The sequence below is a fragment of the Schistocerca nitens genome, chromosome 3, assembly GCF_023898315.1.
Source record: "Schistocerca nitens isolate TAMUIC-IGC-003100 chromosome 3, iqSchNite1.1, whole genome shotgun sequence".
Classification (NCBI taxonomy): Eukaryota; Metazoa; Arthropoda; class Insecta; order Orthoptera; family Acrididae; genus Schistocerca; species Schistocerca nitens.
The window spans coordinates 130,577,112-130,594,929 of record NC_064616.1 but is presented as its reverse complement, the minus strand read 5'-3'; the positions used below and the strand labels follow the sequence as shown (position 1 = coordinate 130,594,929).

Below are 17,818 nucleotides of genomic sequence, written 5' to 3'. Positions count from 1 at the left end.
TTACTAAACATAAAGTTAAGCTATCTGCCCATATTTTGCATGGTCAGACATGTGAATTCGTAGACTGGGTGTGGCAATATCTTGAGGAGAGAGAGAGAGAGAGTGATGTGACTAGACTACCTCTAAAGAAAGTAGTGAAAAGAACTGAAACACTTTGAAGATTCACAAAAAACACTGTCATGAAAGCATGGTTTTGCGGCGATATGAATTAATAAAATTTTCTCAGCCTTCCAGCCGTGTCAGGTGGTTAAAATCCCACGAGCTTTCGACTGAGCTCTCCCCGGTCATTGTCAAGTGGTAAGACTGACTTCTGTGTTGCCATGGCCAAGTCGTTATATAGCCGCACTGCTGGCTGTGACGTCACTGGTGCTCTCTTCCTCGCCATATATGGTCATGTTTTCATTCCACGTCCGCCGTGCCCGTTTCAACATCGTGATAGCCAGGTCCCAGGCTGTGCTGAGCTGCAAACCTCCGTCCTTGTTGATGGTGTTTTCGGAGAGCACTAGTGACGTCACAGCCAAAGGTGCTGCTATATAACGATGCAGCCACGGCGACACAGCAGTCAGTCTTACCACTTGACAATGAGCAGGAAGAGCTCGGTCGAAAGCTCGTGGGATTTTAACCACCTGACGTGGCTGGAAGTCTGAGAAAATTTTATTAATTCATATCGCCGAGGAAATATGGTGCAGCATTAAACGCCTAGGAAACCTGCATGTTAAGAAGGCTAACCTGTTAAGCTCTCTAGCCTTCCTGATACGCTGTCGAGATGAGAACATGATTCCATGATTTGCCATGGTGAGCCATCACATCAACACCTCGGCAGCTAGAAGAATCTACCATTGTGTCAGCTCTGCCCTGTTGCGGGATAGGATACACTTCACTAGCAGGCAGCTGGATTTAAATGGTCGCAAGCTGCTGGCTATCCATCTGCAATTGACAGAGGTACTCTCGCAAGTAGATTGGGAGGGGATCAACGTGGCCATCACAGCACAACACGTGTCATTGCAAAAGAAGACCACAGAGAAACAGAAAGGGAAGTTCACGTGGCTATCTCAACAACAACACGGTGCAGAGTGGAAATCAATGGAACAAACTGTCATCAACATGACGGAGAAAGAGACCAACGCGAGTGCCATTTCGGCACTTAAGAAAGGTCTTAACTTCGCATCAGCGCCTCGGAGCATCCCTATCTGTGATATTATAAGTGGGGTTGAACAAGCAATCTGTAAGATGCCTAGTGAGAGTGCTGCCGAAATTCGTTGTGAAACGTGTCGCTCATTTCAAAATCTAAACCACCGAGGTCTAACTTGACTAGGGCTGAGCGCAATGGTCTTCACACACTCCGCAACAACCCCCTCATCGTGGTTCTGCCAGCTGACAAGGGCAATGCATCCATCATTCTAAATAAAGCTGACTATGATGCCAAAATTCAGTTGGTTCTTGAAGAGGATACATACCAGAAACTGCCATGGGACCCAATTGCAAGAATAATGAGGAAGACATCTGAGCTTCTGAAACAGTCAACACTGGAAGACGACATTATTAATAATCTCCTCTATCAGGTGCTGAGACCACCTATGCTTTATGGACTACCAAAAATCCACAAACCGGATTCTCTTCTTTGTCCCATTGTGAACACCATTGGGTCACCCACTTACAGACTGGCAAAACACCTGGCCAGCCTCCTTGCACCGCATGTGGGTCATTGTGTGCATCACATCAAGAACACCGACAACTTTATCAACAGAATTAAACAACTGTGTCTTAGTCAAGGAGATATAATGGTTAGTTTTGATGTGGTCTCCCTGTTTACACATGTTCCGATCCATGACTGTATAGATCTCCTCTCCCAGTTATTTGATAGCACAATTGTGGGACTGTTTAAGCACACATTGACATCGTTGTACTTCCTACATGGTGGCAAGTATTTCGACCAGTTGGATGGCGTGGCTATGGGAAGCCCATTAGCTCCATCCATAGCCAACATCGCATTGGACACGGCTCCAGCTAAGCCAAGTTGCTTTTATCGTTACGTCGATGACACTTATCATCTGGTCCCATGGTCGTGAAAAACTGGGAGAATTTTTAGAACACCTGAACAGCATTCACGGCCACATCAAGTATACGATGGAAGTTGAGACAGATGGTGCATTTCCCTTCCTTTACGTCCTCGTTCGACTGTAAACCAATGGGCACCTCAGCCACAGTGTCTACAGGAAACCGACACACACAGATCGGTATCTGCACGCTCTCAGGTGCCACCATGTGGCACAAAAACGTGACGTTCTGAATACCCTCGTCCATCGTGCTAAAGTCATCTCAGACGCTGAAAGTCTGCCACTAGAACTGAGCCACTTCCAAAAAGTCTTCCGGGATAATGGGTACAGCCATGGACAAGTGTCACAGGCTATATTTGGTGTAACACGCAAGAAACACACCAACAGAGAAGAGAACACCATCAAAGAAGAAAAAAAGAAACTTGTATTTTTGCCTTTCTGTGGTACAGTGTCAGGAAAGATTAGCCGTCTCCTGAAGAGATATAACATTTCATCAGTGTTCAGTGCCAGTGTGGCTTTTACTACGTCGGCCAAACAGTACGCACGACGGAGCAACGCCAGACGGAACACGAGAGGTGCTTACGCCTACGCTATCCAGAAAAATCAGCCGTGGCAGAACACACCTTAGAAAATGGACACCGAATTCTATTCAACAAAAGATCTGTCATTATGAAGACAAAGGGATTTTGGGATAGCATCATAAAAGAAGCTATTGAAATACAAACCTCTGAAAAAAACCATCAACAAGGATGGAGGTTTGCAGCTCAGCACAGCCTGGGACCTGGCTATCGCGATGTTAAAATGGGCACGATGGACGCGGAATGAAAACATGACCATATATGGCGAGGAAGAGAGCACCAGTGATGTTACAGCCAGTGTGGCTATATAACGATGCGGCCATGGCGACACGGCAGTCAGTCTTACCACTTGACAATAACCAGGGAGAGCTCTGTCGAAAGCTCGTGGGATTTTAACCACCTGATGCGGCTGGAAGCCCAAGAAAATTTTATTACTGTCATGAAAGTTTGCATGGAAACATACTGTGCAGAACACAGAGGGCTGGTTCAACTAAGCTATGGACACCCAGTAAAAAGAGGAAGCTAGAACAATGAGTAACAGATTTGGCCAAATTCCAGCAAAATGCTGTTCATCACTAAATATATGGGTGTTAAAAGGGAAAAGAACATCCAGCTATTAAAAAAACCTGTGTTACCATTAGCAAATAACACAACTGAAAAGCCTGTGTTGCCGAATGTACTTAATGGCCTGGTTCAAGGCAAAGAGCTCTGCTGTAAATACTGAGCAGTGTTCTGGAACCTGATACCGAAAATCATCGATGTCAATGATGAAGGTACATCCGACACCACGGCTGGTCCGAGAGCGATCAGTGTACACAAAGGTAGTGTTGCAAAGTTCCGTGCAAAGCTCGAGGAGCTTATGGCTTATGGAGTAGTGTCCTTAGGAAGCGAATGAAGTCCAAGGTGAACACGGGCCGCTGCACAAAGCCAAGTTGGTGAAGGGTTCACACCCATCAGGAAAGTGGCAGGTAGTGTGAAGTTAAGCTGATGGAACAATAGCTGAAAGCGAACTCCAGGAGGTAACACAGAAGATGGACGCATCCCATACTGGCAGTCGAAGGAGTCATTGAAGGAGGAGGCATAGGATGGGTGGCCAGGCTTGGCAGACAAACAGCACACACATCCACTGAGAAGAACATCACATGCAGATGCGTAAACGAAATACCCGTAGTCTAGTTTCAAACGGATAAGGGATCTGTTGGGTATAGAGGAGAGTGGTTCTATCTGCTCCCGAGAAAGTACCATTGAAGAAATAAAGGACACCGAGGGACCGGGTACAGCAGGCAGCCACGTAATACATGTGGGAGCACCAAGAAAGTTTCCTATTGAGCGTGAGCCCCAGGAATTTTGTACTTTCAATGAACAGAAGAGCAACAGGCCCAAGATTTAAAGATGGTGGAATAAACCCATTCCATCACCAGAAATTCATACAACTGGTATTTTCAGTGGAAAAACAAAAGCCACTGATGATGCTCCACGAGTAAAGATGATCAAGCCAATGCTGGAGACACCACTCAAGGAGACAAGTCCATGAAGAACTGCAATAGATCACAAAATCATCAATGAAACAGAGCCAGAGATGCCCAGTGGGAGACAGCCCATAATAGGGTTAATGGCAACAGCAAAGAGGATGACGATTAGGACAGAACTCTGAAGCACTCCGTTTTCCTGGATAAAGGTATCCAACAAGGCAGAACCCATACATACCTTGTACACTATGTCTTTTAAAAATTCCTGAAAGAAACAGGGCAGGTGACCTTGGAAGCCTGTGTGTAGAGAGTACGGAGGATACCAGTCCTCCAGCAGGTGTTGTAGCCTTTCTCCAAATCCAAAAACATGGCCATAGTCTGGTATTTCCATAGCAAACCATTCCTGGCATGGGCTGACAAAGTGATGAGATGGTCAACTGCAGAATGGTGAGCTCAAAATCAACATTGTGCATTGGTTAGTAAATTGCAAGACTCGAGCCACAATACCAGCCAGGCATGAATCATATGTTCCATCATCTTACAAACACAGCTGGTGAGAGAAGTGGGGCAGTAGCTAGAAGGACAGTATTTGTCCTTACCAGGCTTAGGTATGGGTATGATAGTGACTTCATGCCAGCATTTGGGAAATGTGCCCTCTGCCCAGATCCAATTGTAAATATAGACAAAGTGCTTGTCCGCAAGAGAAAGGTGCTGCAACATCTGAATGTGAAAGTCATCTGGCCCTTGGGTGGAGGATTGGGAAGAAGTGACAGCATGATCTAGCTCCCTCATAGTAAAACTAGCATTGTAGCAATTAGAATTCTGAGAAGAGAAGGGTGTCAGCGGAGCTGCCTCCACTGATTTCCGATGGAGGAAGGCAGGATGATAGTGTGTGGAGCATGAAATCTCCAAAAAATAGCTGCCCAAGGTGTTGGAGATAGCAATAGGGCCCACTCTGACATCATCTGCAACGATCACCATTTGCTATGGTCAGGCTGGAAATTGGGGAATGGACCTTGGCTCCAGACAGCTGTTGGACATTGGCCCACACGACGGAAGATGGAGTGAAACTGCTAGAAGAACTAGTAAATGAAATCCAGTTAGCGTTTTTGCTATCCTGAAGAACGTGACAACGCTATTCACGCAACTGTTTATAATGCGTACAGTTTGCATTATAGGATGATGGTTAAAAATGCGGAGAGCACCTCTTCACTTGCAAATTGCATCATGGCATGCCTCAGTCCACCAAGGGACCAAGACATGGCACAGGAAAGATGAAGTGTGGGGAATGGAATGTTCTGTTGAAGTAAGGACAACTTTTGTAAGTTATTCTACCTGGTCATCACAACTGGAGAGAAGTTGGTCATCGAAAGTTGCCAAGGAGAAGTAAAGCCTCCAGTCAGCCTTAGAAAACTGTCATTTGGGTTTGCACGTAGGTGGAGTAGGTGTCAGCAAATGGACAGCATATGTGAAATGGTCGCTCTAGTATTTGTCAGAGAGAATGGACCACTCGAGATGATAGGCAAAATGAGCAGTGCAGAATGAGAGGTCTAAATAGTGCATGGAGTCTGAAAGGAACATGGGTGCTCCAGTGTTAAGGAGGGATGTAATGGATTTTCTTCCAAAAAATCAATTTTAAAAAAATATTTTCTTGATCTACACAGTTTAATCTATGTTGTGTGCGAATTTTATCATGAAAGCAGCTTTAGAAATGCCTTTAAATTGTTAAACTGATTAACTCTGCACTGGTTTGCGAAACCTTTATGTGGAAGTCAAGATTTATGCATAATGGGTGGTGGAAAAACTGTGTTTAGGAAATGGAGGTTGTAAGGAAATCTGTTTACCAACAAAAAAGAGGAAGCAGCTTGAAATGAAGAACAAAGCTCTTAGCTTCAGTATCAAAACTTGGGACAGAAGAATTGTACAGGTGCGTGAATGACGATGATATGGATTCCACTGGATTCAGACTTATTGATTTAGAGTGTCTCTGCCAGGCTATAAAGTTTTCATGTTCATGTGTTATTTGTAAAAATATGGAATGCACGATTGTTGTTGAAGAAAGAAGAGTGGGAATAGCTTATGATTTTAAATTAATTTGTAATTCATGTGGCTATGAATTTTTATTTTCTTCCTTTAAAAAAAATTTTAAAAAAATTAAAAAAAAAATGCCACTGGTACCTATGAAAGCAATTTTAGGTTAGCATATGTGCTGAGATGCCTTGGACAGGGTAAGAAAGGAGGTAATGGTTTTCTGAACATGTCTCCACCTTGTGCAAGGTTTGAAGAAATGTCTGATGCTGTATGTGATACTGCCAAAGTTTCTATGAAGAAAGCAGTGGAGGAACTGGTGGAAATAAACCAAAAAGAAATAGATCCTGGGGTAGATATTCATGACAGCATATCTCTTACAGATGTTACTGATCTGTGTGTGTCTGTAGATGGGACGTGGATGAAGAGGGATCACACGTCTCTGTATGGAGTTGCATCTGTTATTGGTATTGACTCAGGTCAAGTTTTTGATGTAAAAATTATATCTAAATACTGCCACCAGTGTACAACAAGGAAAATGTCCAACAATGGAGACAGTGATAAACTGTGGCAATAAAAGCATGCAATAGTATGCTCTATGAATTATAGTGGCTCAAGTTGGGGCATGGAGGCTGCTGCAGTTGTGAGGATGTTCTCCAGATCTGAGGACCAGTATGGTGTTAGATATACTAAATACCTTGGTGATCGGAACTCCTCCTCATTCAAAACTGTAGCAGATAAAAATCTGTACAATACAACAATAGAAAAGTTGGAATGTGATGGACACATCCAAAGGAGGCTTGGTGTTAGGCTTCATCGCTTGCTGAAAGAGAAGAAAGGTGAAGTACTTGAGGATGGAAAACCACTAGGAGGAAAAGGAAGCTTACTCTGAAAGAAGCGGATTTATAGGACAGCTATCAGGAAAAGCACACACATTTTAGAGGCAATGAGGTGTGCTGTGTGTGAAATTTTTTTCCACAAACTATCCACTGACCAATCTATGTCTGAACGATGATTGGTATAAGTTCAACAACAGAAATGACACCTATTCACATAAACACTCATAACCAGAACCTGTTACAAATGCAATTATGCCCACATTCAGGTTTCTTGCAAACCCTGATTTACTGAGGAAGTGTCTTCACGGAAAGACACAAAATGCAAATCAAAGCCTCAATAATTAAATTTGGATTAGTTGCTCAAAAAGGACATTCTGTAGACTTGAAGTACTCAAAATAGGCGTCTATGATGTAGTTTTATGTTACAATAATGGAAATAATGGCAGAATTGAAGTGCTGAAGAGAGTTGGTATAGATCCTGGTGTGCTTACAACAGAGGCATTTTACACCATTGACGAGAGCAGGGTCAAGAAAGCTAACAGATCAGTTTCTTACCTGCAAATACAGGCCAGGCAGATTCGAAGAGGAGAGAAGAGAAACCTGGAGGATGAGGAGTATCAGTATGGAGGATTTTAAAACTGAGATAAGCTTATTACACGTCGAAGTATGAAAAGAAAATCTTTGAACCTAATTTTCTCTGTTTTACATTTTTTACGATATTGGAAGCCTTTTCTCAAAAAGTATACGCGCTAATGCTATGAAATTTTCAGGAACTGTTCACAACATGTTGCTGTCTCCCTGGAACTAAAAAAAAACGAGATCCTGCAATTACATTCTGATTTTTAGATGATTGTATGTAGAAAAAAAAAGTTAATTTTGGAGGTGCAAAATTAAAAACTCAGTTAATGATACAAATTGTACCATAAATTAATAACTGTTGTTCAGTGGTCTTATAACCTTCTCAGGACACTACAATAAAATTTTCAGATTAATTGCATGATTAGAATCTGAGTTATGGCTTTTTATAAGGAAAACAATAAAAAAATTAAAAATTCAAATTTCTGGCAAAATATTAATCTTGCATATGTTAAAACACAACGAGGCATATGTTAAAACACAGCTCTTATGCTTTACTCATGCAAAATTTTAGATTTGTAAATTAATAAATATAGTTGTAACAATTTTTAAAATAAATGTTTACATTTTCCATTACATCCTCCCTTAACACAGATGAGGTTGAGTTGACTGAGAAGGTCAGCCAAGAGGGCACCTCTCTGACAGGTTCAGCAAGAGCCCAAAAGGGATGGTGCATATTAAAGTCATTGAGCAGTAAAAAGGGGCGAGGGAGTTGTCCAATAAGTTGGAGGATGTAACTCTTCAGGCTTTCCCGGCGATCTAATGACATCTTGGGTTGTCGGGTGTTCTGCCGGATATCAGCGTCGTACTTGCACGATATTTCGGTCACGTAGCTCGTAACCTTCATCAGGTGCGACCTGAGACTGCTCCTCGAGTGGACCTGGTCCAGTATTTATGCCTATGGCCTTCCCCCTCCACCAACGGCTGCAGGCGCTTCCTCTGTGGTCCGCGCCCATTCCCTGCGACCTGCTGGAGCGTTGCTGCTCCGTTTTCCGTCCGCTGTGGTTCTAGGTGTTCCCTCTGTGGTCCGCGCCCACCAACCCCGCTCTTGGGGGTTTCATCTACGGTCTGGGGTACGAAGCGTTCCCCCTGCGGTCCGCACCCGCTCACCACGACCTGTTGGAGCGTTGCCGCTCCGTTTTTCGTCCACTGCGGCTCTGGATGTTCCCTCTGCGGTCCGCGCCCACCAGTCCCACTTCTGTGTGTTCCATCTTCGGTCTGGTGCTCCTGGCAGTCCGTCAGGGGCTCGTTTTCCATCTCCATGTCTCTGGTTCTTCTGTTTGTGCAGTGTTGCAACTGGCCCCGTTGCTCCTTTAACAATTCTCGCCTGATCCCAGGCTCTGCTTAGCTGGTACCCTGTGTCACGGTTCATAAGATCGTCAGCCATTTTAATTTCTATCGATTCTCTTATAACACTGTCCCAAACTCTGGGTGTTTGTGCTAGAATCCTGGTATCCTCATACTTCATGGCATGATCTAGTTCTAGACAGTGTTCAGCAATGGCTGACTTAGTCGCCTGTCTTAATCTAGTGTGCCTCTGATGTTCTTTGCACCTGATCTCCACAGTTCTTGTCGTCTGGCCAATATAGGAGCTGCCACATTGACAAGGTATATTGTAAATCCCTGGTTTTCGTAACCCCAGGTCGTCTTTGACACTCCCCAGCAGTCCCCCAATCTTGTTGGATGGACAGAAAACACACTTGATATTGTGTTTACGGAGGATCCTACTGATTCTGGCAGAAATAGAGCCAGCATAGGGCAGATATGCCACCTTCTTTGTTTCATCTTGGTCTTCTTCAGGAACCTGTGGTATGGTGGCTGGTTGGAGTGCCCTCTCAATTTGTCTGTCCGTGTATCCATTCTTGGAGAAAACTGTTTTGAGACGTTCTATCTCTATAGGTAGATTCTCTTGGTCTGACAGGGCATGTGCTCTGTGGACCAAAGTCTTCAGAACCCCATTCTTCTGTGCAGGGTGGTGACAGCTGCTGGCCTGCAGATATAAATCAGTGTGTGTTGGTTTTCGGTACACACTGTGGCCAATTGATCCATCTGCTTTCCTCTGGACTAGTACATCCAGAAATGGCAGCTGGCCATTCTTCTCCAGTTCCATGGTGAACTTGATATTAGGGTGGCATGAGTTAAGATGTTCAAGAAACTCATTGAGCATGTCCATCCCATGTGGCCAGATCACGAAGGTGTCATCCACATACCTAAAGAAGCATGTGGGTTTAAATGTGGCTGTCTCCAATGCCCTCTCCTCAAAACTCTCCATAAACATGTTGGCAACCACAGGGGACAGTGGGCTGCTCATAGCTACACCTTCAGTTTGCTCGTAATATTGGTTTCTGTACAGGAAATACGTGGATGTCAGTGTATGACTGAACAGGTCCAACAGAGCACCGTCAAATTTCTCTGCAATCAGTTCTAGTGAGTCCTTCAGTGGGACCCTGGTGAACAGCGATACCACATCAAAACTGACCATGATGTCCGAATCTGTGATGTGCAGTTGCTTGAGGCGTTGCAGGAAATCTTCTGAGTTGCGGATGTGGTGAATACATTTGCCCACATACGGAGACAGGAGACCTTTCAAGTACTTGGCTGTTGTGTACGTAGGTGCCCCAATATTACTGACAATTGGACGTAGGGGCACGCCCTCCTTGTGTATTTTAGGCAGACCATACAGTCTAGGTGGCACTGGCGCTTTCTCCCGTAGTTGTCTGATGATCTTATCAGGCATCCCTGTTTCCTTCAAGAGAGCACTAGTCTTCTTGGCCACCTTGTCCGTGGGGTCACACTCCAGAATTCTGTATGCAGGGTCCTCCAGAAGTTGGCGTACTTTCTCATCATAATCCACCTGCTGCAAGATGACAGTGGAGTTCCCTTTGTCTGCTGGCAGTACCACAATGCTGTTGTCTTCCCGGAGTTTCTTGTGTGCAAGCCTCTCCTCGGTTGTGATGTTCGATTTCGGCGGCCTGGCCTTGGTGAGGGCCCTGCAGGTCTCTCGGCGGACTTCCTCTGCCACATTAGGTGGAAGTGGGGCTGCAACTTGCTCTACTGCACTGACGAAACCTGAAATGGGTACATTTCTAGGGGTCGTAGCAAAGTTGAGACCCTTGCTGAGTACCTTTAAGGTTGTATCATCAAACTGTATGCCACTCAGATTCGTACCCCAGACCGTAGATGAAACCCCCAGGAGCGGGGTTGGTGGGCGCGGACCGCAGAGGGAACACCTAGAACCGCAGCGGACGGAAAATGGAGCAGCAACGCTCCAGCAGGTCGCAGGGAATGGGCGCGGACCACAGAGGAAGCGCCTGCAGCCGTTGGTGGAGGGGGAAGGCCATAGGCATAAATACTGGACCAGGTCCACTCGAGGAGCAGTCTCAGGTCGCACCTGATGAAGGTTACGAGCTACGTGACCGAAATATCGTGCAAGTAAGACGCTGATATCCGGCAGAACACCCGACAACCCAAGATGTCAAGTTGGAGGATGCCTGCCCTGGTGACACCGAATGATGGAGGGATGTAAACAGTACAAACGGAAAAGGTGAAGTGAGGAAGGAAAATGTGGACTGCAACAGCTTGCAGCTGGGTGTTGAGGGAGATGGTTTGATTATGATCATCATCTCGGATGAGCAACATGACTCCCCCATGAGATGGAATGCTATCCTTGGGGGGAAGGTCAAAGCAGACCAGAAAGAAATGCAAGAGGTCAAAGCAGTAATGAGGATGCAATTTTGTTTCCTGGAGGCAGAGAACAAATGGAGATTGTGACTCCAAGAGCAGGTGTAATTCCTCCTGGTTGGATATCAGGCCGTGAACATTCCAATGGAGGAGAGTCACGATGGAGAAAGAGGAGGAGGGAAAAAACGAAGGGGTGTCACCTCAGCAGCTGCTGAGTGCCAGCCTTTGAAGACACTGCTACAGGGCACAGGGGCTGGAGGCTCGTGCTCCACAACATCTACAGAGGTGCCAGCATTCTCTCTCAGCCAGTGTGCGGAGTACAGGGCAGAAAAACGATTGGCGGTGCACTTAGGTGACATGAAGGTCGGCTGGGTGAGGGTATCATGTGACAACACTGTTGAAGTGGATCTCCAAGTCAGTTAAGGAGATGACCATTTGCTTCTGTTTGACTTCTTGGAGCCTTTGCAGTTAGCAGATGATCAATCAGATGTCTGCTGGCTGGAGGGACGTAAAAAGTCTTTGTGAGAGTGTGCCTTCTGTCCTTTCTGGCCTGCTGGTTGTGTAGAAGGTGTTTTTGCCACATGAGGCAAAAATTTGGTGGTTTGTTGCACAGCTGGAGGAGGAGGAGATGGGGATGCTACTGTGACACTGGGTGATTTTACAACCACGGTGCTGAATTTGAGGTCTCATGTCAGTGTGGCCATGTCCTGCATGGAATGAGATGTAGCAAGCACGGTACTGTAAGTGCTGGATGGTGATACACAGTGTTTCTGACTAGCCAACACCTTGCGAGTGACAGGGTAAGGCACTTTTTCCTTCACCCAGATCTCCTGGATGCCTCGGTCATCGAGATAATGGGACAATCTTGGGAGGAGGCTGCAGGGTCACCACTGCAATTCATACAGTGGGCAGAAGGGGGCAGACAATCGCCCTCATGAGCATCCCTACTACAGGTTACACATTTGGCCAGGTGTCGACAGGACAGTCAAGTGTGGTTGTAACAATCATACGGATAGGAGCGCATCGGGTTGGGAATGTATGCTCGGGCCGTGATAACTTCATAGCCTATCAAATGTGATAAAAAGAGAGCATGTGGGCACTAAGGATTCATCTATCTTTTTCATCACCCGATGGACTGCAATGACGCGCTGATCAGAGAGGTAAATTTCAATTTCTGCCTCAATCTGACCATCGAGTAGCCTTGTCTAAACAACACCACGTAAAAAATTCAGCGTTTGATGGGCCTCAACATGAACAAGATAGCCGTAGAGAAGCGAAGCTGCAAGCAGTTGTTGTGCCAGAGAATAACAAGTAGTCTTCAAGAGCAAAGTGCCATTGCATAAACAAGAGCAGAATTTCACAGGGCCGGTAGCTGTATCAACACCTTTCTGTTTAAAAAAAACATATTAACAACAGCAACGGACTGACAGTCTTCAGTACATGAAATCATGAGGAAATGAGGTGAGGCTGGGAGGGTCTTTTAAACATTAGCCTCATTCTGTTTACATTTAGTAGACGTAGACTGAGAAGATGATGTTTGGCTCATTGCGAGGAAATCCCCACGATTTCCAGCATCTCCAAAAGCGCTCTCCTTCCAACTGGGGGGCACCTTAGAGGGTGGGCTCAGCCAACTTAGGTGATTGATCACATCACAGGTCACACCTACCGAACACCCAACAGAGGGATCAATTGGCAAACTGAGAAGGTAACAGGTCAGGCAGTCACCACTCCCTGGGCCTGGCCTGTACTGGGGGTGTACATGTGAACCCTACCTGTCAACCCAGGGCTGGGCATTATGCGTTACCCAGTCACCAGTTATGTGTCAGACATGTGGGCCAGCCTTCAGTAATGCACAGGGAGGAGGAGGAGGAGGAGGAGGAGGAGGAGGAAGAAAAAGAGGAACCTCAGACACTGAAGCAGAGAAAGGACAGAAGATGGCAAATGAAGAAAGAAAATAAATACACTCCTGGAAATGGAAAAAAGAACACATTGACACCGGTGTGTCAGACCCACCATACTTGCTCCGGACACTGCGAGAGGGCTGTACAAGCAATGATCACACGCACGGCACAGCGGACACACCAGGAACCGCGGTGTTGGCCGTCGAATGGCGCTAGCTGCGCAGCATTTGTGCACCGCCGCCGTCAGTGTCAGCCAGTTTGCCGTGGCATACGGAGCTCCATCGCAGTCTTTAACACTGGTAGCATGCCGCGACAGCGCGGACGTGAACCGTATGTGCAGTTGACGGACTTTGAGCGAGGGCGTATAGTGGGCATGCGGGAGGCCGGGTGGATGTACCGCCGAATTGCTCAACACGTGGGGCGTGAGGTCTCCACAGTACATCGATGTTGTCGCCAGTGGTCAGCGGAAGGTGCACGTGCCCGTCGACCTGGGACCGGACCGCAGCGACGCACGGATGCACGCCAAGACCGTAGGATCCTACGCAGTGCCGTAGGGGACCGCACCGCCACTTCCCAGCAAATTAGGGACACTGTTGCTCCTGGGGTATCGGCGAGGACCATTCGCAACCGTCTCCATGAAGCTGGGCTACGGTCCCGCACACCGTTAGGCCGTCTTCCGCTCACGCCCCAACATCATGCAGCCCCCCTCCAGTGGTGTCGCGACAGGCGTGAATGGAGGGACGAATGGAGACGTGTCGTCTTCAGCGATGAGAGTCGCTTCTGCCTTGGTGCCAATGATGGTCGTATGCGTGTTTGGCGCCGTGCAGGTGAGCGCCACAATCAGGACTGCATACGACCGAGGCACACAGGGCCAACACCCGGCATCGTGGTGTGGGGAGCGATCTCCTACACTGGCCGTACACCACTGGTGATCGTTGAGGGGACACTGAATAGTGCACGGTACATCCAAACCATCATCGAACCCATCGTTCTACCATTCCTAGACCGGCAAGGGAACTTGCTGTTCCAACAGGACAATGCACGTCCGCATGTATCCTGTGCCACCCAACGTGCTCTAGAAAGTGTAAGTCAACTACCCTGGCCAGCAAGATCTCCGGATCTGTCCCCCATTGAGCATGTTTGGGACTGGATGAAGCGTCGTCTCACGCGGTCTGCACGTCCGGCACGAACGCTGGTCCAACTGAGGCGCCAGGTGGAAATGGCATGGCAAGCCGTTCCACAGGACTACATCCAGCATCTCTACGATCGTCTCCATGGGAGAATAGCAGCCTGCATTGCTGCGAAAGGTGGATATACACTGTACTAGTGCCGACATTGTGCATGCTCTGTTGCCTGTGTCTATGTGCCTGTGGTTCTGTCAGTGTGATCATGTGATGTATCTGACCCCAGGAATGTGTCAATAAAGTTTCCCCTTCCTGGGACAATGAATTCACGGTGTTCTTATTTCAATTTCCAGGAGTGTAAATAAACAGTAGAGGGATTGGTCTGATATGAGGCTACTGAAAATGAGAAACACATTCCCAAAAATATCACAGCCATGTTCCCCAAGGCAGGGGGAAAAATATAGCAAGAGGATAGACATGCAACACGGAAGGGAAAAGATGCTGCAGAGGTGGGGGCCCTTTGGTGGCCAAGCACAAACTCACCAGAGTGTGGTGAGCCCCCTTGGGGAACAGAATTCTTGCTTTCAGGTATATAAAAATTAATGAATACAAAATTAAAACTAAACAAATTGACATAAATGCATTGTGGTGTTGATTTTCATGAGACATTATTAAAGTATGGTATGAAGACCTTTTGTGGCCATATGAAACTTGGCTAAATACCAGTCATTCTATCAGAAAAGGCTGAAAAGATGATAGTACAAATGTATGTACTGCTGTTCCCAATGGAAAGGATGCAAGAATTATTGTCTTACTCATTGACACTTCCTTTGGGTTTGTACCAAACTGTGTCCTGGTTTACAAATTAAGGAAAACAAGCGAACACCATGAAGAGATGAATCACAAGACATTTCTTGAGTGGTACAGCAACTATCGGATGACTTAAATCAGCTGTTTGTCTTTGTTATGGATAATGCCCCATGCCCTTCAGTTATCAGAGATAAAGCTTCAGTGATGGTAACAAAAATAGTTGACACTATGGAATAATTAAAACCTCACAATGTGCAAATTCAGGACAATTTGCAAAAGGTGGAGTTCATAGAACTTAAGAAACAAAATATGCCACATCTTCAACAGTATATTGTTCTTGAGTTGGCAAAAGAACATGACCACAGGGCTGTTGTGTGTTCACCATACTGCTTCCACTGTAATGCTATTGAAATGATTTGGGTACATATCAAGTCTTACATGACAACAAATAATGAAAGCTAACATGAGGCATAACTCCAGATACTGCTAGAGAGAGCTGTGGCACAAATGACACTTGAGAAGTACAACACACTGAAAAATTTGTTAAAGAATCCTGAAAACATGAAGTGAGGATAGTAAACAATAAGAAGATATAGTTTTATCCACAGACACAAACATCCACAGAACACAGTACAGGTAACAACAGTGTTGAGAAAGGAAATGACTCTGCAAACAATGGAGAAATGCAGATTGTGGCACAGGGGTAAACATCACTCAGTTCAGACATACTTTGAGTACCTCCACCTGGAGTTCCATAAGAATTCTCATTTCACTGTTAAGGAATACCCTCCCCCTGAAGATGTACGACATACTACATGTACACTACAATGACCGGTAAGATATGTAGGAAAGCTATGACCAAATATTAGGACGATTGGGTCATCAGCAGAAACTAAAAAAAAAAGAGAGAGAGAGAGAGAGAGAGAATAAACAATAAATCCTTTGTTAAGGTAGAGTGCACGCACACATACTCACCCACTTACCTACCCACCCACCCACGCATGCATGCCCACCCACACATGTGCACTTACGCACCCCCCCCTCCTCTGCCCCCCCTCCAACACACACACACACACACACACACACACACACACACACACACACACACGACCTTAAGTGACAAGGTTATTACAATTCCATAAAGCGAACTCACTACTGCACATTAATAGGGAGTATGTGAAGGCAGTCAGTATGGAACTGCATAGTTACTGCTGCCACACCCATCCCCGTGTGCATATAATGGCAAACCAACGTCACCTCTCCCTTCCTGCTCAACTGTGCTTCACTGTCAGTCACTTTGTTAGTCTGATTCAGATATATAGCAGTGTAGTATCCTTAAATGTCACAAAACACAATCTGTCTAGAATAGCAATTTTAGTATGATAAAATTAAATATTGGCTAAAACTTCCCTGTTCTGTGATTTCTCAATTTTTCATTTACTTATTTCCATTTGAGTTTGTATAGGATGATAAGATCATGGCACAATCATTGTGACTGTCTTCAATATGTAATAATTCATTTGTATGAAACTGACATATTAAAATATAAGGAACTGTTCGAGCATTAATACTTATTTCACATTCACTGTTGCAAGAACTGATAAAACTAACTTTCAACACATCTATTCTTTGTTACTAACACATCTTTCTTTGCTGTGAATAAGGACATCTCTTTCCTTTCTTCCATTCCTTTACATTCTTCTGCTTGAGTTGTTATTTTTGATTCTCTTTCTTGACAAAGTCTCCTTTGCATTTTCATTACTATTCTGTTTTTATAAAAGCTATACTCTTTACTGATATTCGATTACAACTAAATGAGTAGAAGTGTAGATACCTCTCTTCATTTCATCTGCTGTCATTCTTACACATGGCAGCATTTCTAATTGTCATTTCACTCCACTTGACAATACACAAAATGGTTGCAAACACTAGATGTCTTCAAATTTTCATGTGCTCAGGAACAGAGTTAGGCATATTACTGTACATTATGGGAGAAGAGTTGTCATGTTTACAAATTGTTTAAACTAACAAATGGAAAAATATTGCACAGCTAAATTATGTTTAATCCTACGGAATAACGTTTTTCTTAAGTAAAATTCATAAATTTGTGGACAAAAAATTAAGGAGAAAACCTCACTGTTTATGCCACAAATCCTGCAGCACATCGGAATCAAAAGGCTTAATAAGAGTGCCTCGGTTCCAACAAAAATCTGTGTCTCGCTGCCAGTTACCACTAGACTGTCTAACGCCTTCCACATCTCCATTCCGACGAAATCCAAATCTTGGTCCTAAAGCAGACAAAGAAAAAAAGATTATTTGTATCTCTAAGATTTTCAGTATTTCGTAAAACACGAATACAAAAGTTAAACACAAAGCATTTCAACATAAGCGAAATGTAACCCCTGTAACTACAGTGCACTAGAAACAAAAGCATAAATGACCAATAAAAGCTTGCCAAATCTAACATCTTCAATAGTCAGTATCAAAAGTTCTTTATCTGGAGATGACAAGAAACATGGGTGGGGGTCAAATATGACAATGTGAAGTGGAAATGGTAGACACACTAGTAAACTTACATCAAAGGGACAGACACACACACATCTAAGACCCATACTCAAAGAAGCTAATGATGATGACTAATCAAGCACCAAATGTCGTGTAGAAAAATGAGTCACTGAACCTCTGGCTTGGAATT

General features: G+C 45.1%; 1 protein-coding gene across 1 annotated transcript in view; it reads right to left on the bottom strand.

Moving 5' to 3' along the window:
* LOC126249102 (PH-interacting protein) overlaps positions 1-17,818 on the bottom strand; it is a 278,680-nt gene that overhangs the window by 57,448 nt on the left and 203,414 nt on the right. Inside the window, exon 16 of the mRNA XM_049950753.1 lies at positions 17,261-17,411. Within this exon, the coding sequence (XP_049806710.1) occupies positions 17,261-17,411 (151 nt within the window). The remainder of the gene's footprint in view (positions 1-17,260; positions 17,412-17,818) is intronic.